The 24,350-nt window shown below is 30.8% G+C and overlaps 1 protein-coding gene across 5 annotated transcripts in view; it reads right to left on the bottom strand.

The window, feature by feature from the left end:
* The window catches only part of Mxd (MAX dimerization protein), a 329,867-nt gene that overhangs the window by 128,095 nt on the left and 177,422 nt on the right, over window positions 1–24,350 (bottom strand). For all 5 annotated transcript variants that reach the window (XM_086902833.1, XM_086902832.1, XM_086902836.1 and 2 more), the window contains exon 5: window positions 18,452–18,566. In XM_086902833.1, the coding sequence (XP_086758959.1) occupies window positions 18,452–18,566 (115 nt within the window). The remainder of the gene's footprint in view (window positions 1–18,451; window positions 18,567–24,350) is intronic.

The raw sequence follows: 24,350 nt of genomic DNA, 5'->3' as shown, positions 1-24,350 counted from the left end.
TTTCTCAATTATTTCGCAAATATATTAAATTTATATATTATAAGGAAAAACTTATAACATTTTTCTCTTATTTCGACTTGTCATATCTCTTCGTTAAAATGAAAGAAGAAATTTTAATTCAATATGCAGTGAATAATAATTTCAGTTTAATATTAATATTAATTAATCAAGAATAAAACTATCGCTATCACTATTCCCAATTAGAATTCTGATGCATTGAAACAATATTAATATTTACTTAAAAATATTGTTATATATTTTTAATAATAATTTTCAAAAATAAAACTATTATCCAGAATTAAAACTAGACAGCTGCCTATTATCAATAGATTCGCTATTGACACGAATAATTACGCAAGATCGAAGAGAACAACAATAATATCCAATGTAGAAATGTGGTCTCTGTCGTTAAAGAAGATTACTAGTTCGACTAGGTTCAATTATAGAAGACACGATGTATATATCATTGAATACGGAGGATCGAGGAGAGTCTGTGTTTGATAATTAAGATGATGGATCACGCGATCGGGAATTAACGAGCGAATATTGATTCGTGCTCATCTTTCTTCGTTTTCATGCACTCGATCGAATCGAGAATGTTATCTGTTCGAAGTGTAGATGTATACCAACGCCCTCTTTAATTGAATTTGGGTATTTATCTGGACACGTGACTTCTGCAAGTCGAGGTGGAACGAAAGAGAGAAAATAAGATCTCATATTTCGTCCAGCAATTTATCATTCGACATATTTAAGACTGAATTCTAAGAATTTCGAAAAATTGACGGGAATAGGTTCGTTAAACAAATTCATATATCGGAATATTAGTGTATTTTATAATTTTTCAAAGAACTTTTGGGAAGATTATTAAATTTTAATAATTATTGACAAAAGAATAAACTTGCAAAGAAGTGATTTAATAAAATAACGAAAGAAAATTTTTTAAAATTTATTATTAATATTTGTTGGCAAAAGATTTGTTTGCAGAATCAATTTTGAATAACTAACATATATATTTAGAATTAAATTTCTCTCAAAAGCTTGATTTTTTGAAAAAAAGGTGAAAAAAATCTTTAATCCTTATCTTTAATGAAATAAGATAATACACTAAAATACAAATTTGTTTCACTTGTTAAACTCTTCTCGGAATAAACAATGATTTTTTGAAAGGATGGAGAAAATTTAATAACAATAATAAATTTATTTTTATTTTTATTAGTTAAAATTAAGCTCCTTTCAAATTGGATAACGATTGTAAATTTCAAAATGAGCGAAAGATGTAACGTAGACGTCGAAATAAATGTTAAATTATGCAAATATGGACAATGGCTAATTGCATGAATATTATTGTGAAAATGATCGCAATCGTTGTAAATGGAAAATGGCCGCAAATTGTGCGAATGTAAACGTGAAAATAATTGGGAATAGCACGAATATAAACGTGTGCGCGATTGTAAGTGAGGAGGATGTGAAAATGAATGTACGAGTGAAAATTTCATAAACCTGGATATGAATTTGAATATATAGCAAATTGTGTAATTGTGAATGTGAATATAAAGAATAATTATATATTAACACGCAGACGTGAAGATAACTATAAACTACACGAATATGGAAATGAATCTGAATACGATAGTGAATTGTGTAAACATGGGTATGAATATACTTATAATTGTGTGAATATAGACAGAATCATTGTAAATTATACATGTATGAAGCTGAATTGTTGTACATGTAATTACATTAAAAATAATTTATATTCCACCTACGAAATATAATTCAATCATCTTCGTGAAAGTTAAATGAATTATGTGAAAGTTGCATCTTCGATCTTCCGTAAGATTGATCATTAGTTAATGAAAGCTACTTTTACTTCCGAAAATTTTGAATTACAGATTTCTTCTACGTGTATATTTTAACAAAATAATAAGAAACGTTTATATTTCCTTCCTTTCGCTCTTTTTCTTTATATTTATTATTATCATTATTACTATTACGATTAACTCTAGATTAATGCTTAATTTTTACTAATTAATTCATATTTCTAAAAAATAGAAAAATAAATAAATATACAGTTTTACCAAAAATTTGGAATATTGATAATCAAATAATTAAAAACACTTGATCTAAATTTTTTTCCTATTTACATTTCTATTGATTAACCAGATTAAAAATTCAACTCAATAAAGAAAATATATTAAAAACAGATCTTTAAAAAATATAATTTCTAATCTAATGTTTAAATTATTCTTTATAAATTTTAAGATAAAAATTAACAATTAAATAAAAATCTACGCGATAGATAGATAATAAATTATAATTAGGTGTTGTGTGAAAAACTATATCTACATTTGTAATTATTATATTTTTATATTAAATATATATTTTGTGAATATATACGTAACACTGATAAATTTAATATTAGATTTAATTTTATTAATTTAGGAGAGTCAAATATTTTACATGTTTATAATATATGCATATATTATAGATTAATAAAGAGATATTTCTCAAATCATTGTATATTTATACGCACAATTTTCATAATTTTATCCATACGAGTCATCAAGTATAGTTATGCACGATATAATTTGAGGCCACATGTTAATTTAACATGATATTTCAACGTAAAATAAAATATATAAATCCTAACGATCCTCGTAACAAAATGTATTACAACTATTTCAAAATTACCAAATCCAATGTTTTCACTCATCCATCGAGGTGTTTATGCAATCTGGTTCGAAAATTGTGGTCACCCGAGAGTAAGAGGCCATCCACTTCCAGTATCAAAAGGTCAAACGCGATTGGACGGCTTCCCGTTGCATCAGAAGCGTCCTAAGAAGCGTCTAATATTTTTGTATTTTTCTTCCTCTTCCCTCCCTCTCCCCATTTTCTTTCGCGTAATCGAGGCGTGCGCGTTCAATTCACGCTCGAAACACAATTAACGTGGATGACGATAACGACGACGATGTGTGAAATACGTATATTTGCGCCAGAAATCCGATTAAACGTTTCAAGGTGGAACCTTTTACTGGGGCTTAAATCGATTCGAGAGAGGACTCGGGGGAATTTCTCCCGTTTTATGCATACAAGTTTTATTCCGCCGTTTTTATGCTCGATCGGTACAGTAGTTAACACGTTCAGTCTACGAGTTTATTGACACGTGGAGGGATTGAGAATTGTAATAATATAATTAATGTAATATTCCGAGAATTTATAATTTGATTTGATATTCGAAAGAAATAGAAAAAGGAACAGATTTTTTTTGGTATTGTTTATAATATAATACGTTATTATTTAATTAATTTTATTATTTAAAATAAGCATCAACTGATATTGGGAAATTTTTAGATAAATTTTAATACATTGTGAAAAATATTGAGGAATGTATCACAGAAATATAATACAAAATTATAATACACGAGTTTTATTTTGCTGAAAAACGATAATGCAATTGATTGGAAATTACAATTAGATCTAATGATTGACAGAGATAATTTAAATTGCTTGGAGGAAATATCAAAGATCGTACCATGTTTTCAAATATAATAAACTTGTAGAAATATATTAATTTTGATATTTGTGAAGTTTCTTTCGAAAGAATTCTTTTAAAAGATATATTACTGTAATATATAAAATCTATATGCAGAATTAAGTCAATCAGAAATAAAAACAATATCATATTTTAAAGTTTAATTTATTTTAGGCATAAATACACGAGATTTGTAATCCTTGGAATATATTTAATTGCATTATTTTATTATTATATTTCCACAATAATAATTTATTATTGATTGTTGACTTTCTAATTTCTTTGCTAATTTTCCTATATTTAAAATTTACTTATTATCTATCTACTTATTGCATCATTTCTTTAATTCTTCCTCTAATATTTCAATATTCAATACAATTCTACAATAATGTTGCAATATTATTTTATACATCTTTTTATTTATATTTTATTATATTATCTATTTTTTATTTCATACTATTTTCTTTTCCTGTTCTTATCCTATTTTTTTCAATCTTCACTATCTTCTTAATAATCCTCATTCTGTTCCTTCTCCTTTAAAAGCCCAAAATTGAATCTGGAATACAATCATCTTGATAAAATTATCGACATGTCGAAATTCTTCCAAGCTTCAATTTAATCATAGTAGAGTGTATTCCGGGAGAAATATAGCCGAAAGGAAGTCTGTAAAGTGATAGATCTTCAACTACTGATTCGGAATGGATACTATTCACGAAAGTAGTTGGAATCACCAGAAATGTCCACGAAGCCGAGTAGTCGAACAATTTTGGGAGAAATGATCTCTAGTGACCATCGAATAACCACAGACTGGTCGCGGTACAGGGCTAGTAACCAGTTAGAAGATAGTTAATAGCTTGAAATAACTTGAAATATTATATCATTTATAGAAAATGAAAAGTATAAATAGAATTTTTTATTTGGAAGAAATTTAGAATAATATTTATTTGGTTATCAAAACTTTCTTACTAGTCAATTGGAATTTAATATTTATTATTTCAAAAATATTATCAAATTGATTATGAAGAATTATAAATTATTTTAAAAGTTCGTGACAATAAATTAACAAATTACTAGAAATTTATTTTTTAGATTGAAGATTTTTGCATGATCAATATTTTATGATACTAAATCAAATTTCTGCCTGATTCTATAAATAATATTCTCCTATAATTGTATATATTGGTGGTCTGAAAATTTTTAAAATTTAAACTTTCATGTATCCATTTAGAAAATCTATTTATTTATTGCATCAGATGGTATCCAATTTCTATATTATTTAATATTAAATTGCCTAATTGAAATTCTTCATTTAGAAAATCTATTTATTTATTACATCTGCAATCAGATGGTATCCTGACTAATAAACAAAAAACGCATAAAGGTATATAAGACTTATAGTGTTAATGTGAATGATAAATAAATAATTTATAATACAATTTTTATATTTTACAGTCATTAAGAGATTTAATAATAAATATTTATATTAAATCAATCTGTTTAATTTATCACATGCTTTTAACAACATATATTATCCATTATTATTATTATTATATATATATATATAAAACATCATTTCTATATTATTTACTTATTAATATTAAATTTCCTAATTGAAAATTCTTCACTTGATCCTTCAAATAACGAAAGAAGCTCGAAAGAAGCTCTTCATTATGTCATAAATATATTGATATGACAATTCATTCGTATTTTAAAATATAATTACACATTTACATGGCCTATTGAAATAGTTGTTGTGCGTACAGATCATAAGATTTGAACGAGACACAAGTATAGCCACTAATCCCGAACACACACACACACCAAAGAGAATTCTCATATTTTTCTTCCAGCAAGTAAGAAACATTCCCAATTACTCGGATCCAGACTCGGATCCACCAAAAAAGCCGAGCAACCGACGCTCACTAATTTCCAAAACTACCCCCGGACTACCTTACGCATTAACTCCACAATTTCAGCGTCGCGACACAGTATCCACCTTTTGTTCCACCCCCCACCTTTTTTTCTCATCAGCAACGCGACCAGCCGGACAGTTTCCTTTGTCCCCTGCTCCGACAAGTCGGAGACAATTTTGTCCCGCTTTCTAATCGCCACCCCCGCGGCCGCCATTATTCCCTGCCATCCCCCGCCAATTGCTTATCTTTGTACCCCCTTTACGTCTTGCCTTTTCCCCCACGTGCCCCTCTTGCGAGGCGTGCTCCTCTCTTGAGGAGCAGGAGAGGAGGTGATTACTGGAGGGGATGCTGCGTATAGTGTTCTGGAAGGGTGTCATAAATCGCTGACGGATTCTCTCTTGTTCTCGAAGAGAAGAGAGCTGCTGTTATTTTACTCTTCTCTCTCGATTGTTCGCATATATTATCCAGATTTTGGTTTCTTTTGTTTCTTTTGCTTTTTTCGAGGAATTGTTGGGGGAGATTTTTACGAAGACAGGGTGGAATGATCTTTATACGTGAGTAAGTAAGAAGTGGAAAATTGTTAGTTTCTTCGATTGTTGAGATGAAAATTTCATTTAACTCGAAATTATTTGTTTCGAAAGTGTTTGAATTTGATCAATATTATTCTGTAATAAACTCTTCTGAAGAAACATTGGTTATATAGAAAAAAATAAGATAATAAAATAAAAAGTATATAAACAAGCATATTTTTATAATTCTTGAAAGAAACTCGATATATTTTCATTCGCAATTTTTTCATAATTGAAAATCTTGTCATAAAAGTAAGACAAATCCATTATTAATTGAATTTAATAATTCAATAATTATTAAATTATATTTTAAAATATGAATTGTCGAAGATCAAATGAAGAATTTTCAATTAGGCAATTTAATATTAATAGATGTTGTTAGAAGCATGTAATAAACTAAACAGATTGAGTGACAACTTTGAGAAAGTTAAAGAAAAATTATCAAGATATCATTTCTTTTATATATTCCATTTAACGATTCAAAAGTGATCAAAAACGTTTATTATTATTCTTAAAGAGAAGGAGGAAGAAGAAGCAAAAAAAAAAACGATTAGATTTTCCCGGCACGAAAGGATAGACGCCACGCTTTTAAGCCGGCTTCCGCGCATTTTACGACAGGAGCCAGGTCTCGAAACCGCCCTTATCTTCGTTGTAAACTCATATCAAGTCGAATGGAGGAGACAGTATACACGCACGCATCGAACGATGCCTCATATCTGCGATCCTTGGTGATCTCACCCCTCGTGAAACCTTTTACGACACGTTTTTCCGAGGGGTTGAATGCCTTTTCGCGAAGATGTTTGGGGGGTGAGGGTGTTCGAAGCCAATTTTAAATTCTTGGTCCCGTAGATTATCGCTCGAAAGTATTTGAATGGGCGTTTCTTTTTCGGATGTGATTTGATTGTTAAGTTATGGATAAAGAGGGAGACAAGGGGATCTTTATCCCTTGTTGTTGTTGCGCGGAGGGTGCTGGAATTCGTGGTCTTGAATCGTTTAAAGGAGAATTTTATTTTTTTAAATTTGAAAAATTTATATTGGATAATAAGAATTATTGTAAATTTAGAGAAATTTGCAATAGGTTTTTAAGCACCGTTTGAATTATATTGTAAATCTTGCTTAGAAACATATAGTCTACGTACATACAGACTTTATGGCTTCATTAAATACTGTGTTCACTAAAATTAATCCAGAGGCAGACTATAACTTTCAACTCTAACTTGCCCCCATGTACACCTATAATCTCTTTTCCAAGGCAAATTTTCAATGATTAAATTTTCTAAATTAAATTTAAATTATTCGGAAGATATATTTACAGCTGTTCTATTAATTTTAAAAATGTTACATTGATAAATTAAATTATAGTATCTTATTTTAAATATTCTTTTTACTATTCTCGGAATAATTTTTATTCTAAAATATTCGTATTCTGATGAAACGAAAGAGAGAAAAAAAAATTCTTCAGAAAATTTCTAAACTTATGCAAATATTCCAAATCACTTCACGAAAAGTCTCACTTCAAGAAGAAGAAACCAAGACGACTTTCAATTTCCTAAAGGACAATTCCAAGAATTATCCTGGAAAATCAGAGTCTCAAGAAATCTCATTCTTCCTTAACTATATTCCAAAATTATTTAAATCGTCCCACAACTTAACTCAAGAAAAATTCATTTTTACAAAAGATTTCCAAAAAAATAAAAAAAAAAAATTATCTAAAGTAATTTCTACTTTTTAATCGAACATATTTTGAAAGAAAAACAAAAAATTCCACAAAAGATTTTCAAAGAGCAAAATCTTGTAAAAAATTTAATTATTTCAAGAATTATCTCAAAAAATAAGATAATTAACTACATTCTAATTCCAAAATTATCCCACAATAAAATTTCGTCCATTTCCACAAAAAATTCCAAAAAAATTTATCCAAAAAAATCCCTCAATTTTAAACCGAACACATTTTGATCCAAAGGAAAAAATTTTTAAAATTATCCAAATACTTTATATTTTTCCATAACAAAGTCTCATCCCATTAAGAAAGTTTTCAAAATAAAATCTCAAATCCATCCCAAGGATCATTTGAAGAAGTCAAACACTCAAAAGTAAACGTAACATGATAGTGAATCGAATCGATACAATGGCAATCCACGAAACAGGGCAACCGAGGGTTCCCCTTTTCGAACGAAAGTGAAATGGATCGCAACGAGGCATGAATCTGCTCGATTTAAAGAAGTAATTCGCTTCGGGCTGAAATCAGCTCGCACGTACCTCGTACAACGAGGGAGGCATAAATTCTTCCTTGGCTATCGTGTATACCGAAGGATTCTTGTTTTTCCTCTCCCTTTTCCTCGTTTTCTTTTCGCCTTCTTTCAGGAGGGATATTTAATGTCCGGGAAAGGACGCTGCCGCTTAGCGACAATTGTGTTTAATTGTCGGGAAAAAAGCACCGTACCCCGCTTTTCCTTCTGACCGTTTCGCGTTTATCGAGCTACGGGGTTGCGTCAAAGGTTAGATAATTTGAAAAAGGGGGAAGAAAAATGAGAAGGAGGGGAATGGAAGGATGTTCCTTAATTTTCCAACGACAAATTGGACCGTGTCGAAGTGTCCACCGGTTGTACCGGGAGAAATGTATGTTGGACTGATTAGGTGGTCCGTTTTTGGGTTTTCGTGAGGTGATCGATGGACATTTTGGGAATTCGATTTACGCGGTTTTTTCTTGCTGTTCAAGAAATTTTAAAAAATTTCTGTTGTGAAAATAAAGATCTTTCCTTAATTTCTTTATTTAATCGATGATTCATAATATTGTATATTAATGGAAATGCGGCTTAATTCGCATAAATGTATCATTGAGAATAAAAGAAGTAGAATTATTTTCATGATCTTAATTTTCTCTTTTTTCTTCAAAGCCAATAACAATACAATTATTTCATTACATGTAAAATTAATTGTAATTAAAAAATTGAGAATGGATCTAATTTTTTGAGACTTGTAGAAATCTCAATGTTTAATTAATTGTCGTTTTAAGAACCGTTGATCTATAATATCATATCCTAGTAGAAGTATTCTAGATCTATATTTGATAAGGTTTCGACAAATATGATTACGTTTTATTATTGAACTTAGTCAAATCTATTATCTATTATCTATTTCTATTATCCTATTTTAAAACAAACTAATTTAAATATGAAATATTACTAATTAAAATTTAATATTTAATAATATATTCTTTCATATATATATATATATATATATATATATTCTAACACGCAGCAACGAGAAATTCGTCTTCTTGGTTCAATAAACATACATAGCTTTACGCGAACAACTACAATCGATTGAAATATTTTCCCGAATTAATAGACTGCGGTTAAACATATCCGAGGCGCGTAATGCGAGAAACGGAATATTCATTACTTGATGCATCTGTGGCCGTTCATTTCTGGATTGTGCAGCTTGGTGCACAATATACATATGCGTGTCGAGCAGGCTGCAATGTTTGAAGGGGCAGAGGATGCATATGACGCACACGTGCGAGCGCGGAACCGCTTTTAAACAATGGCCGTGGCCGAGAAAAACGTGGATGTGTGATATGGGGAAACGTCCGATAAGCATTCGATTGGAAGTTCCAGTTTTCAACTAAAGAGGTAAATTGACAATCAAACGAGTTAAATATTAGAAAAGGATTATTGGAAATAGTTGGTAATGATGGAACGTAAAATGGTTTGATGTGAATGTTTATAGGTTAGGTTTGGATTAATAGATTTTTATTAAAGTGAAGTGATTCTCGTTAAATTGGTATTGCACATTGATTAAAGTAAATTATTTTAAATAATCTATCATTTGAAAATGATATAAAGGATATGTAATTGGGAATAGTAATGACACTTGGTCAAAATGGGTTATAACAAATAATTCATTATTTGAAATTAATTTAGGAGGTATATATAAATGATTAATGATCCAAATGATTATTTGGAAATGATAATTCATTCTCTTTTATTAGAAATCCTATATATATAAATCCTTATAATGGAATCCCTAATAATAAAAGGAATCTTGCCTTGTTTATGTATTATTATGTATTATATGTATACTTAATAAGTTTACAATAGAGACAAAAGAAATAGAATGGAAATTTCAAGAAAAGGAATGTACATATGCTTAAGAAGAAAATAGGAAAATAGGAAAATAGCTATTTCATATAACAGATATGATGATATTAAGAATTTATGTATATTATATACAAATAAATTTAATAGGATTGAAATTTACTTATTAAGTTGTAAATGATAATTATAAATGTCTCGCTTCATCTAATGCAAACTTAAATTGCTTATAATGTAATAAATAAATCACTATTTTTGTACACCAATTTTTATTTATTTGCTTCTTTCACTTGTAAAAGAGTTGAATTAGTGAGACATCTAGCAATGACAATTGCTAGAACTTAAGAAATATAACGAATACATATCCCAAATATTTGAAGAAACATTTTATCAATAAAATTATTAATTTACTACAGATATTGTTTTCATATATTATTACAACAATAAAAAAACAATTTAAATTATGCGTTTCATTTATAATTAATATCATAAAATCGAATATATTAATATTCAAATGATGATTTACAAATTACTATGCATAATATATTTAAATAATAATTAAAAACTCTCTTCCTGTAGACATCGATAAAAAATAATCTTTCTTTTTTTCACACATCTTGATGTAAATTTAAAAAAATTCGTTAAAAACTTATCGCTTCATCAATTATTCTACAAGTAAATCAAATATTTTCAATTTTAATATTTTTTTTAACTAATTCAAACAGTAATTTTGCAAGCATCTTTATCCAATCTCCTTAGTTATTACTTATTGTAAATGAATCTCTTGCTGCAAGATCTTCCTATTAAAAGACTTTTCTGTTAATCTGAACGTCGTTTATTTCCGGTTTCGCACACAGAGGATTCGTATGTAACACAATTACCGGAGAAAATAATCTAAAAGCCGACAATAGCCGGCCAATGACTTCCATGGAAGCATAATGACGATTCTCTCCGATGCGAAAGCGGTTTCCTGCAATTATCCCAGCCTCTAATACGGTGAAACGCGTATTCGTACGGTGGTTGAATAATGTAAATAAAATGCGTACCCGGAGGCATTATGCAGCGTTGCGTGCGTATTCTTCGATCGAATAACGCGCCAGTTTATATTCCACGTAGTGTTGCATCCTGCCTTGACGCAAGGTGGAACCTACGTATATGTCCCACTGGCCAATAAAGCCTGATACGATGTACGCTTGCGGCGTGCCACGCGGAATACGAATCGGTCATGCAGCTGCGACGTTAAATTTCACTGTTTATTATGTCACCGAGAGTCACGAATACCATGCACGATATCGTCCATATAGTGTCCGAATTTTGAACGACTTTGATGCATCTCCTGAAAGAGGTTTAGGAATAGAATAGCAAAATAAATGTCGATTCGTACGATATTTACGAATTAATCAGGAAAACTCTTGACGAATGACATATGGATTTGACGTATAGATTTGATTGATTCTTTTTGATAGAAATAGTCTATTTTTGTTAGAATAGTGTAATGTATGATGTATGTATGACGAAGCGAATGAGGAAGATTATATAATTTAAAAAGATCGAGCTCTATAAATAAATAAATAAATATTTAACTTAGGAAGAAAAGCTTGTAAAATTGGACTGTTAAAAAGATAGTTGACTAAATATTCCTAAATAATTTGATTAGAGAATACTTTAAAATTAGGTCTTATAAATAATTTAATTTAAAAAAGATTTATTTTAGCCTCGTATATTTGGCTAAAGTAATTTGATTTCACAAAATACTTTACTAATGAGTCTTGTAATTTAGACATCAAAGCCTATAAATAATTAATTAATCCAAATTAGCTTCCATCTTTTTCATTGTAGTAACGTTGTATCACGTTGTATCTTTAAATCTACAAACATCTTTAACAATTGTTATTTTTAAATTATAAAATAAATCTATTTAAATGTATTCACTATAGATATTTTAAGAAACGCAAAAGTATTTTTTATTAACAATATCGATTCATAGTAAGATTTTTATAATATATATATATATATAATTATACAACTTGAAACTTGATATATTATGCAATGTAATTGTAATACAATACATAATGTAAATTTTGTGTAACTTTTATTGAACATTAATTCAATTGTATACAAAATAAAAATAATCCAATTATCCATATAACGTACTAACAAAACAATGGAAAAAAAAGTTAATCTAAAGGAACAGTTTATATTTTTCCTTGAATTATTCCTCAATTTTAAATGACGTGCTTTATTATCATTCGTGGAGTATAAGCACCGTTTCAACGGTTGAATCGTTGTCACCTCGATTACGGAGAACCGCGACATCGTTTCTAAAACGGAAGCCAGCTATTGTCGTGTTCTTTAACGCAATCGCAGTCCCACTTTCCTTCTTCCGCGAGCTACGGTGCATTGCACCGTTGTTATCACGCCCGATGCTATTATAACGCGGCAATTAGAAGAATAATATGAATGCTTATCGTTTCATTTTTAAATGCGTTTCATTTAATATTAATAACTCGAACGACAAGGCTAGAAAAAGAGGGAGAGAGAAATTTTAAAAGGTGAAAAAACAAATGAAAAGTAGAGATAGATGGTGAGGAGGGGAGATAAAAATGAAAGCATCAAATCGAGAAGCGAGAATGGAGAGAATCTTTTTTCGCGATGGAATATTGTCCTAAATAAAAGGTAACGGAAGTGACACGGGAAAGAAGATAAGAGGAGAAAGATAAATAGTGTAAGATGAAAGAGGGTGAAAGGTGAGGATACGGTGGAAGCGATAGGGTGAGGTTTAATCTTTCCTCACGAGGAAAATAATAAAGAAGAACAGGAAGAGGGTGAGAGAGTGTCGGTTAAAGGCAGGGGGAGGGGGAGATGGAGGGGAAAAATATTCGCGAAAAAAGGATGGAGTAGAAATAAGTCGTATCCTGTTTTTCTTTTGCCTCAAAAACTCTGACTTTTGTTCAAACTTTGTTTTAAAAATTTATTTTTAAAAAAAAGATATTATATTTAGATTTTTTCATACATTTTATATTATAATATTCTTATGTATATTTATATTCGTTTCAAGACAAGAATTAGTAGTAGTAGACTCTTCAAAATTTTGGATTTTGCAAGAGTCAACATTTGCTCAGTTAGCTGCTATTTTGTTAAATTTTGTTATCAAATATTCACTTCTACTTTGAAATTATGATTAAAATTAAAATTTATAAAATTTATACATATGATAAAATCTTTTAAATTTCTCTTCTAAGTTTGAATAAATAGTAAATCTGTCACAACGAATAACTTAATTAAAAAGAAAAAAAGATTACAATAGTTTTGAATAAATAACTTGTAAACGATTATGTGGGGCGTCCAATATATCATATAAAAATACTCTCTATAAAGTAGAACAATATAAATTCTTTTCAAAAGAATGCAACTCATAAATACAAATTACAATTAACGAACAAAAAATTCATCAAAAGAACTTGAATTTTAAAAAGAAAAGCATGAAACATTATCAATATAGTATGATAAAAAAACTCATAAACTTTTAAAAATATCTTTTAAATATACTTATAAAACTAAAAGATAGTGCAAATAAACATTATGTAAAATAAATATTTTAAATAATTATAGATAAATTAAAAAATTAATATAAAGAATTAATATACTATCTATTTTCTATATTCTTCGTAGAAAATACAGAAATTTTTTTACATTTATACTTTTCATATGTAGCACGATAACTTCTGAAGTGAACAAGCCATTCATTTTAATCGAAAGAAAAAAATTATTTGTATCTTTAAAAATATTAATTTTTCAATCCACATTTATTAAGTTTATTGAAATTTTTCTTTTATTTAGAAAGTTTAATAGGATTTTTTTTTATTATACTCTGCAAACAAGAAGAGTTAAATTTCGTTTTAAAAAATAAAATTTTTGACTAATTTTTGTGTCTAATTTTAATAAAAAAAAAATCATTGTATCAAAAATTATAAATATTTAGATAAAAGATAATCTAAATATACATTATGTACGTTTTGCTATTTTTAGACTCAATAAAAATAAGAAATTCTTAAGTATCCTGAAACCAATATAAACAAAACTTGATTTTAACAAATAAAAATTCAATTATCAATTAATATACCTTGCTTGAAATACATTTGGAAAACTAGAAAACTGCATTATCTACAGTCTCACGAATTTCAATAAAGGATATTTGTGCGTACTCATCACTATGAACGACGTAAATACCTTGCTTCATCTGCGAAACTGATTCGCCTCACTAGACACGTATATCAAGCATATAACGTCGAAATAAACCATAATATGTATACACTTTTATGATACAATAATTTCTCGATATACCAAATATCATTCCTACTCGTCGTCAAATGACACACCGATGCTCAAAGAGATACGAAAATAGATCGAAAAATTTAAAATTTTAACCGAAAAATCTGTGATGATGAGAAACTCGGAGAAATATCTCGGGTCGTCGGGATAAGGTGTTGCGACGAGAACGGTGAGATAGAGTGGCTACGGACAATGGATGCGTAGTTAGTAAATTACAAGCTGGCCGGCACAATGCCATGCATCGTGGCGTGCGTGCGTGCACGGTCTATGACTATGCACGCGTGTTTGTCTATGTATCCCCCTCTCCCATCCAACTCGCCTAGCTGTCGCTCCTCTGCCAGGCTATGGTTTACACAGAGGACGGCGTGCACCGGCGCGTATCCACCGTTCGTCCATGCATATAGAGTCCGCGTGGGAGATTTCTCGGTATACATCAATTCGAGCCGCTGCAGGTACCTGTACATTACCTGCGCCAAGATTTCACTTCTGTCCTCCATTTCCACTGCGCATTCTGTATATTTCGATTTGTGCGGAGCAGTTGATGGATGACGTAGAGATTAGTGCATAGAGATTTTTCGATAGTTTAGCGTTTCTATGGAATTTTGGAAACAGAGAGAAAGAAAAAATGCTAGTATTTAAGGATCAGATAGTAGAATTATTCATTTCTATTGATTCCTGTTGTAATGTAAATGTATGATTTGAGTGTTAGGGAAATCTAGAGATTGATTATATGTGTTGTAGGGTTTTTTTTTTTTAATTTTATGGTGTTTGTGTGAAATTTTGGAAATAGAGAAGAGTTAAGCTGAGCTTAAAGAAATATAAACTTCTTTGAATTTCTATTAATTTCTATTAATGTAATATTTATTAGAGAGATTATATATAGATTTAGGAAAAAATATAAAATAAAAAGATTTCATGTTTAGTGAAATGATTTTGTCCCCGGCTAATTTCATCCAATACACGATCAAAATATCTATAATTAATAAATTTCTTCAATGATTTTAGAATTCAAGATTGTGTCAAAAAGAAATAATCGTTTCAATAGTTAATTTTTGCCAATCTTGCTATTGTCTCATGCCATTTTAAATCGATAATGTCGCATGTGACACGAGAATGATAACGGAGGGTCATATAGCACTCAGCTATGATACAAAAATACATTGGATGATAGGTCTATTCTATACCAAGTCAGCGCTGATAGCTTCCCATCGATTACGTCTCATGACACACCTGCAGTCACGTTCAGTCAAGTAAAAAAAAACTTTTCTTAGAACAACCTGACATATCACGATAACTTGAATCACGAAAACATTAAAATGTAACCTACGGAAAGAAGCAAGAAGCCTGTGTACCTATCTATCCAAGCTAATTAATATAATGCAACTTATATAATTATTTATGTAATTATCGAAAAAAACGATATATAAACAATATTATATTATTAAGAACTAAACAACAAAATTATATATAAAATCTATGTATTTAAATGTTATGTTATTAACAAATTTAAATAAAAAAATTTATGTTTTTTCAAATAAAAAATACTAGTATATTGGAAGAATATTTTTAATTAGTATGCAATTAAATTATTAAATTTTATACTAAATTTTATACTAAAATTTTTATTCAAAAATATTTTAATGTACAACGTCATATAACTTGATCATATGTGTAATAAGCAGGGAAAAAATGATTAATTGCATTATATAAATTAGAAACGTGAAAAATGTTTATAATCTAAAAAAAAGAATTGTTTGGAAAGTTAATTAAAGAATCAAGTTAATTAATTAAATAGAAGGAAAATTCGAGAGGTTCTAAGATACCAAAGAAACAACAACGGAGAGGAGAAAAAATCAGGAAAAGAGAAAAAAAAGAGGTTAGAAAAAGTGTAAGAGGAAATGAAGCGTGTCGAGGGTACAGGGCGAAGAAGAGAAGGAAAAATTAAAGCCGGGGGACGATCGAACAGGTCGTGAACGATGGAAAAGGGCTGACCATCTAATGATAGAGAAAAAGAGCGCGTCTCGTTCGTATTTCGTCGAGAGACGAGGTTCGTGTAATACTTTATTTGTCCGCCCCTGGACTTCTTTCTCTCTCTCCTATCTCTCTTCTTTATCGACCGAGCTCGGCCACGATTCTTTTCACACTCGGCCATCTTTTCCGCCATCTTTCTTGCTAATTACCCGACCCGTTTTCCACCCAGAAATCTCTTCTCGTCCCTTTCCACCTTTCATCCCCCCATTTTCCTGTCTTTTCTTCCTCTCTCTTCTTTTTTCTTCCTCTTTTTCTTTACCGCAAGCGAAGATGCATAGATATAGGAGAGGAGGCGGCTTGATGCTTTCCGTAAGTGCTTCTTGCTCGTTGATTCTCGCGAGCCGCGAGTTCGTGGAACACCCTATGAAATATTCAAACCGCCCGTGTTCCCCTCGCTGTGCAGTTTTATGGGCAATTCTGGTGTATCTGTTTGCTCGAACTTGCCTCGCGGAGATTAGGTGAAGGAGGAATAATACGTTTCATTGGAAGGGATTTCGTGGTGAAAATGATATGCGATTATATGTACCGTATATGTGAGGATGATATTATTTTTTTAATAATAAATTTTTTAAATTATCTTTCGAGTTTTGATTTCAATAATTTTTTTTTTTTTTTACCATGAATCGTAATACCAGAGTTCAAATCCATAACAAATATGTATATATGGATGGATTTAAAAATGTTTGATGGAAAGATAAAAGATGTTTCGCATAGGTTAGAGATTTAAGTCGTGATTTAATCAGCATAGACTGTTGCGGTTTAACGTGGTTTCTGAAACCATCATTAACAATACACCATGTTCCCAAGCTGTCATCTATACTATGCGGAGATGAGAAGTTGTCTAACCTCGAGTAAACTTTTCAGCGCAGGGGTAAGGGGAGAAGCCACCTAATTCTCTCCCACCTTCTGACTCATGGCGGTCATATTGCATAGAAATAAGGTCATTGTATCTGCGGCATTCGAAATTATGGTTACAGAATCTCTGTTCTATTTAAGTATTACAACTATATACTGCCAATGCATTCTACTTCGACGTTCTATTTTATTTCAATATGCAATAGCGCTCCATTAAATATCGCAGAATTGAAAATGTGTTCTGGAAAAAAAAAAGAAAGATTGGCATTTTGTTTAACGATGCATATCTTCTAAGCTTCTAAACGTATGTACGTGCTTCAAATTCAATTCCAGAAATTGATGGGGATAATTCTAAATAATTAATTATTATGCTTCATTCGCATCAAGTGTTTTTTAAATCTATTCGATCAATATACGAAAATATTAAATATTAATTGTACGTAATTTAAGTTTCGTGAATAGTCTCTATAGAAATAGAAATTAATGAACTTTAAGTCGTTTTCTTCTTTTTGTTTTTTTTTTTTTTTTTTACATAAATGTTTTGATGATTTTAATTATTATTTTAATCTTACATAATATTATCGATGGATATTTCAATAAACTCAGATATACGATTTCAAGAGACGTTTGTAATCACGTCATAATCATAATATTTTTGTCATTATTTATAAGACATTTCAATTATTCCATCACTTTCTTTCTTTTCATTTTTTTTTCTTTTTGTCTTTTTGCTACTTTGTCTCGTTATACTTTTCTGCAAATATACTCAGTAACACATAATTTTGTACTCACCCAGCCATATATTGTTCAAATTTTAAATATATAGTCCATTAAAAACGACAAGGAAATAATTTAAGCTCGATGTGCATAATCCATTATAAGCGCAGAGATCATATTTTTTTATAATTTTTATGATATATATAAAAAGAAAAATGCTTGTTGTTGCAAATGTTAGAAAAAAAAAAAATAGCTATAGAAAACTGGCCGAATTAATTAATTTCTAATGCCACAAAAGATCATTATCTTTTGGGATTTTTTAAATTTTGTGATTTATGAACAATTTAATTGCTCGAATGGTATAAATATAAAATGTGTCCTTTAATGAATTGTTGAAATTCTTACCTTGATAAAACGCTTGGCCTTAGTCAAGAGGCCCAACGTGGTATGTCTTGAGGTTTCCGGACCTAACGGAACCAACACCTTCAACTTTTCAAGGCAATTTCTGAGGTGAGCTCTCCTGTAACAAAAAAAATGGATCGAACACATTTAACACGCAAGCAATGTACAATTTTTTCTTTAATTTTTAAATATACTAATTATAAGAATTTTTAAATTTCCTCGCTCAAAAATTTTTAAAAATTTTCATTTTTTTGACAAATCCTAACTGTATATATTATAGTAAATTTAATCTTCAAAATTCCTATTATTTCAAACATATAACGTATGTAGGTATGTAAATTTTTTAAGAATTTATATACGGAAAAATGTAAAAATTATCTTTTCATTAAATAAAAATTCTGTGATAATTTCTTTGACGAAATAATTACGATATTTCCTTTATTTAAGCAATTTTTATTGTGTTTATATGATATATCAAAACAAAAGCAAAATTATATATATAGCAAAATTAATATTCACAAATTTCATTTTACCATTTATATAATAATTCTTCTGAAATAAATTGGAAGATTTTCAATTTTTTCTTTATTTCATATTACAACGATATCTCAAAAAATTCTCCTTAACTCCTTATTCCAAGATACGTCCTCTGTTTTAACTTACTTCATTTATCTTTTACAAAAAAAAAAAAGAACAGACTCGTTACTTGGTTTAAAAAAAAAGTAGATAAATAAATTTCTCGATAAAAGGATTTTATCTATACAATTTTATATATACACGCAGAACTATTAAAACAATGGAAAAAACCAAGCGTGTACACCAGCATTTTACCCACTCTCGCCCTACATCACCCGTTCCGAGCAATGGCGGCCAATTTCACGCGGACCCGATTCGTCTTGTCCGGAAAGGTTTTCGAATTACCCACCGGGCCATGAGGAAACCACGCGGGCGGCATTCGTTTTTCGCGTCACGTATACGGCCACCAACGAATGGAGCGGAATCCAGCCGGCAAACAGACGGCGAAATTGAACGGGGTTATCCCCATCTACGGCTGCTTACACCACGGGTCGCATGGATCTCGGTTGGCCGGCCGCGAAAGTGTCCGGAAGAAAGCGATAAGATCCCGATTATCGCGGCGATCACGGCCCATTAGTTGAACGAATCGCGCGATAAACATACAACCGGAATACCAAAGCGGGCAGCCCCAACGGCGATTATTTTTATTGGGGTGTCGCGCGGCGAGAGATTTAGTTTGGGTCGGAGAGAGGATGGTCCGTGCTGGTGATTTCGCTATCGGTAAGGTTGGGTTGGCCTTTTTCTTTCTTTTTTTTTTTTTTTTTCTTTTTGGGATGTGGTCAGTTTGAAGGTCTTTCGAGTTTTATTTTCTTTCGGTGGAAAGCGGTGCGAGATAGCGAGATTTCTGAAAGTGGTGGAATAATTTTTATTTCGAAGCTCGGAGAGAAATATAGTTTCGCATTAGATAAGTAACCTGCTCTTATCACTAATTCTGAAATCTCAAAACAATAACAATTTTGAAACGTAATAATCGTGATTATGGAATTTTCGTAACCAGTGAATATTTAATTTATTTAATTATTTCCTGTAAAAAAAAAAAACCGCGATAACAATTCTTACAATGTTTATTCTATAATAATTCAATTTAATATTCACAAATCCAAATTTAAAATCTAATTAAAAAGGGGAGCATAAATTCAGGCCGAAAAAAGATGGACGCATGCTGCCCAGACGCTTGAAGATTTATTTCCCCCCCTCCAGCAATAATAATCCGTGTCGCGTCACGTGTGGCAAACACGCGCCATTACAGCCATTTAATTATAACTTTATACCCGGTTTATTGTCCCGTCGCGGGAAATGGAGACAACGACGCCTGTGTCCTTCGCCCCGGCCAGCGACGTCATCGTCGTCCAAACAGCGCGGGCAAGACGGTGGTGAGAGAGGATGCGCGTTTGCACGTACGATTTTATGAGAAACAATAAGCTCCGGCTCCGGCTTAATGATGTCATCAAACGGTATTATGTCTCGCGGGCCGCGGAGTGGACGGTTTCCGGGGCTGGATGGATGCATTCTACCCGCGGGACGCTGTTATGCACGGCCATTTAGGGAAAGGGTGTGTTTAAGCGACGAGGAGGATCTAGTTCTGACTTAGTACAGCTTCCCTATTTTATTAGGCAATCTCTGTGTTTCTCGAGGCTAATGTATAATAATTTTAGAGAGAGATTTTTTAGAAATAAAAAAGTTTACTTATTAAAAAGTTGACACGCGGATGAAAAATAAAATACGAAAAAATAAACGTTTCATCGTTCGAGGATAGAAAGATATGTTTCGCGTGTTGAATTTGAGTAAAAACGCACTTTTAAAATGATGCACTGTTAAAATTAAAGAAATATATATATGATCGACATGTTAAATCAACAATATTCAAATTGCGGATATAAAAGAAGTGAGACAAAAGAGATGGATTACATTTTTGATATCCCAAGAAAATATTATATCCGAAAACGTGTGAAACGAAAATAGGAAAATCCATCGTGTGCGATATTGACCGGCGCAGAAATAGTTTGATCAACGTTCATCTGAGAAAATCCGATCGCTGGAAATTGAATATCTTATGGGGGTGGATCGCACGGTTGACGTGATCGAAATTTGCAATACCTGTGTGACGTGCAACGTCTCGTCGAATAAAAAAAATTTAATCAAACGTTTCGAACCGTGGAAAATTTCCCCTTGAAAGAATCCATCCGAATAAGGTGATGATTACGAGTTTGTGCGGATATCCGGTTGAAAAATTGGCTCTCGCTTCAACTTTTCGCCCTCCCCGATAATTTGAATAAAGTTTCACCGATTTTTAAGGAATAAGATATAACTGGGGGATAATTCTTCGTTGAAGTTTATAGGGTAACATACTTTGGGCAAGTTTGCTAATAAGAGTGGCAGAAATTTTATGTTTCGAGACTTTATCAAGGGAACTGATAAAGAAGACCCTTTCCTTCTCTTCGTGGATACTTGGCAACATTGTATTTGACGAAGTTTGGTATGAAATTTAATATTTTTCACGAGGGTTTAATAGAAGGGGGGAAGTTTATTATTTTATTTCTTATCTTTTTTATCTTTCTGGAAATTTACATTCTTCGTCAGATGATTTTGATGAAGAAAGAAATTTGGAAAAAATGGATTTGGTAAAACATTTGAAAACGTATGAAAAATATTTATTTATTGAATTCAATTTTTTCAAATATTAATTTAAAATTACTTTTAAAATTTTCTTTTTGGAATAATTGTTACAAATAATACGATATATATAAAATTAAAAATAATTTGTAACGTCTTTGATATTTAAAATCCTTTCCCCATTTCCCTTTAAATATTAACGAATTTTTAATTATACAAAATATTGATGAAATAAATTTTTATGTAAAGAACGATAAAAGATTAAAAGTAATATTTAGAGAAGGCATTTTTTACAAAAAAAGGCACGTTTGAAGAAAAGAGAATAGGATCGAAGAATCGAATTGTCACACATTTGTTAATAAAAAATTTTTATTTGATGCTATTCCAAATAATAATTGCTTCTATTTATACGAATTTTAAATAGACATTAATCACAATTATCTTTAAAATTAAAACTTCTTGTATCTTCTTTTTTATCATATATAACTTAACTCTATACTCGAATTTTTATCAAAAATAATATAAAGAAATTCTTGAGATCTTTTCAAATCATAAAAATTGCAACAATTAAATTAATCTCTGTGTAAATTTAATCTTAAATACATCTCAATTTTCTTAAATTCCTTAAATAAACTATACAACAAAAATTACTAGAGATTAGATTAAATTATGTAACAATTGCAATATATTAATCAATCTTATTTTCTAAAAGAAGATTGATAAAATTTTCTACAAAATCCATAATAATATTTTATACAACTTTAATTCTAAATATCTTTTACGATCAGTTTTCCATCAAATTCCCTAAACAAACTGTGCAGTGAAAATCACTAGAGATCACATTAAATTATCTTTACCAAAAGATCCTTGAATATTCTCTTAAAAAAACAATAAATCCATCAAATTTTCCAACCATATTATAAAAATCCCAATAATTAAATTAACACTCTCGTATTGATTCAATTCAATATATCAATTTTATATAATTAAATATATAAATTCTCCGAGATGTAAAAAAAAAAAAAGTACATAAAAGGAAATAGCCTGGTTCGCAGTTAACAACGCATGGTAATTACAGTAATTGCAATTAGTTTTACCATCGGCCATCCATGGCCACCGGAGGCTACTAAATCACGCGGCAACAACGACCGAAATTAATTACAAGCATCGAGTCGTGGATCGGCGACAACCTCGGCTCCAGCCAACCTCGATTATCCGACACAAGGACCGTTTCATCCGTGCAAATCGTACAAGGGCCGGCCCAACTTACTTCGGCTACGCGATACACACGAGTCCACGGAATGAAAACTCGCCGAGGCGTGAAACGTTACGCAAATATATCGTGGACGCAAAGTTCTCGTGTAACCATGTCGCTCCATCTTTGACGTGGAACCGGTTCAGCGGACATTCTATAAACAAATTATGAATTCTTCTGCTCGAATTCCTTTGTTTTCAATTGTTGTGACGAGTTAATAAATAGTAAAAGAGCTCGTTTATTAATTTCTGATCTTATATAACTCTTTTCTTTTTTCGAAATTTCAAGATCATCGATAATATGATTATACTGGATCATATTTGAACATTTATCTTGAAATATATACAACTCTTCGTTACGATAAATATATATCTTTAGATAAATAAAAGAAAATTATTTATTATAATAAACAATACACATATTTACATTTTATTATAGATTTGACACAAAAATGAATCGAAAATACAGAATAAATTTTTTTCATATTTTCTATTCGAAAAAATAAAGTTTGAAAATTCATTGGATAACAGATTGAGACGAATTTTCAAATTCGTTTGAAAATAAAGAAGCATCTTTTCTTAATTATTAAAAATTTAAATCTTTAAATTCACTGTATTACTGTTCCTGGTTAAAAAATCAAGATCAATTTTCAACATATTCCGCATTTGTATTATTAAGATTTAATGATTCGAATGAAATTTAAAAGCAATTTCATGTATACGAATATATTTCCAGAAAAAAATCCCAAATATCAAAAATAAGAAACACGATCGCTAATAATTGGTAAAAATTAATAATAAAATTTAGCAACCGAATTAAAAATGTGCCTCGATCACGTTGATCACGACGCATTACAATACAATACGAACGATTTGAGAAACGAGGAACCTTTAATTATCTTCAAATTCCGTAATCACAACGTAATAGCAAGGCTGCGCTTATATAAAAATAATCACGTGTATAGGCGCAGTGGCGAACGCGTGGATGCGCATCAGAGGCGAAGATATAAGCGGCTTAAAGGCGCGGAGCTCGGCTTGAAAACCGAACGCTCCCGTAATCCTCCTCTAACTAGGTCCACGCGCGCGCTTTTGCGCCGTGTAATCGGTTCGTTTGAATTATTAAAGGAGGCCCTCGCCAGAATTCACCCCCCTCGGTGCTTTTTCCTCAGTTTTCCACCCCCTTTATTTTTACCTGTTTTCCTCTCCTCCAAGCGCGCGCATACATCCGCTCGATTGCCCCTCTCAACCGTTCGCGGCGTAATATCGGGGGCGGTGGTGGTGGTGGTGGTGGTGGTTGAGTAATATAGTGGTCGTGAAACGAAAATTAGGGAGAGAAGGGAAGGATATATGGAAGGGATTTGAGCCTAACATTTTAGGGGAGAGGGGAGGGGGGTAGGGGAATGAAGAACTTTGATACGATTTTAAAGGGTTAGTTGGAGAAGAATGGATTTTTCTAAAA

Source organism: Apis florea, unplaced genomic scaffold (genome assembly GCF_048593485.1).
Source record: "Apis florea isolate Af1SG1 unplaced genomic scaffold, ASM4859348v1 contig_2272_pilon, whole genome shotgun sequence".
Taxonomy (NCBI): Eukaryota; Metazoa; Arthropoda; class Insecta; order Hymenoptera; family Apidae; genus Apis; species Apis florea.
Note: the sequence above shows the minus strand (reverse complement) of the source record. Positions and strands in the feature narration are given on the sequence as shown.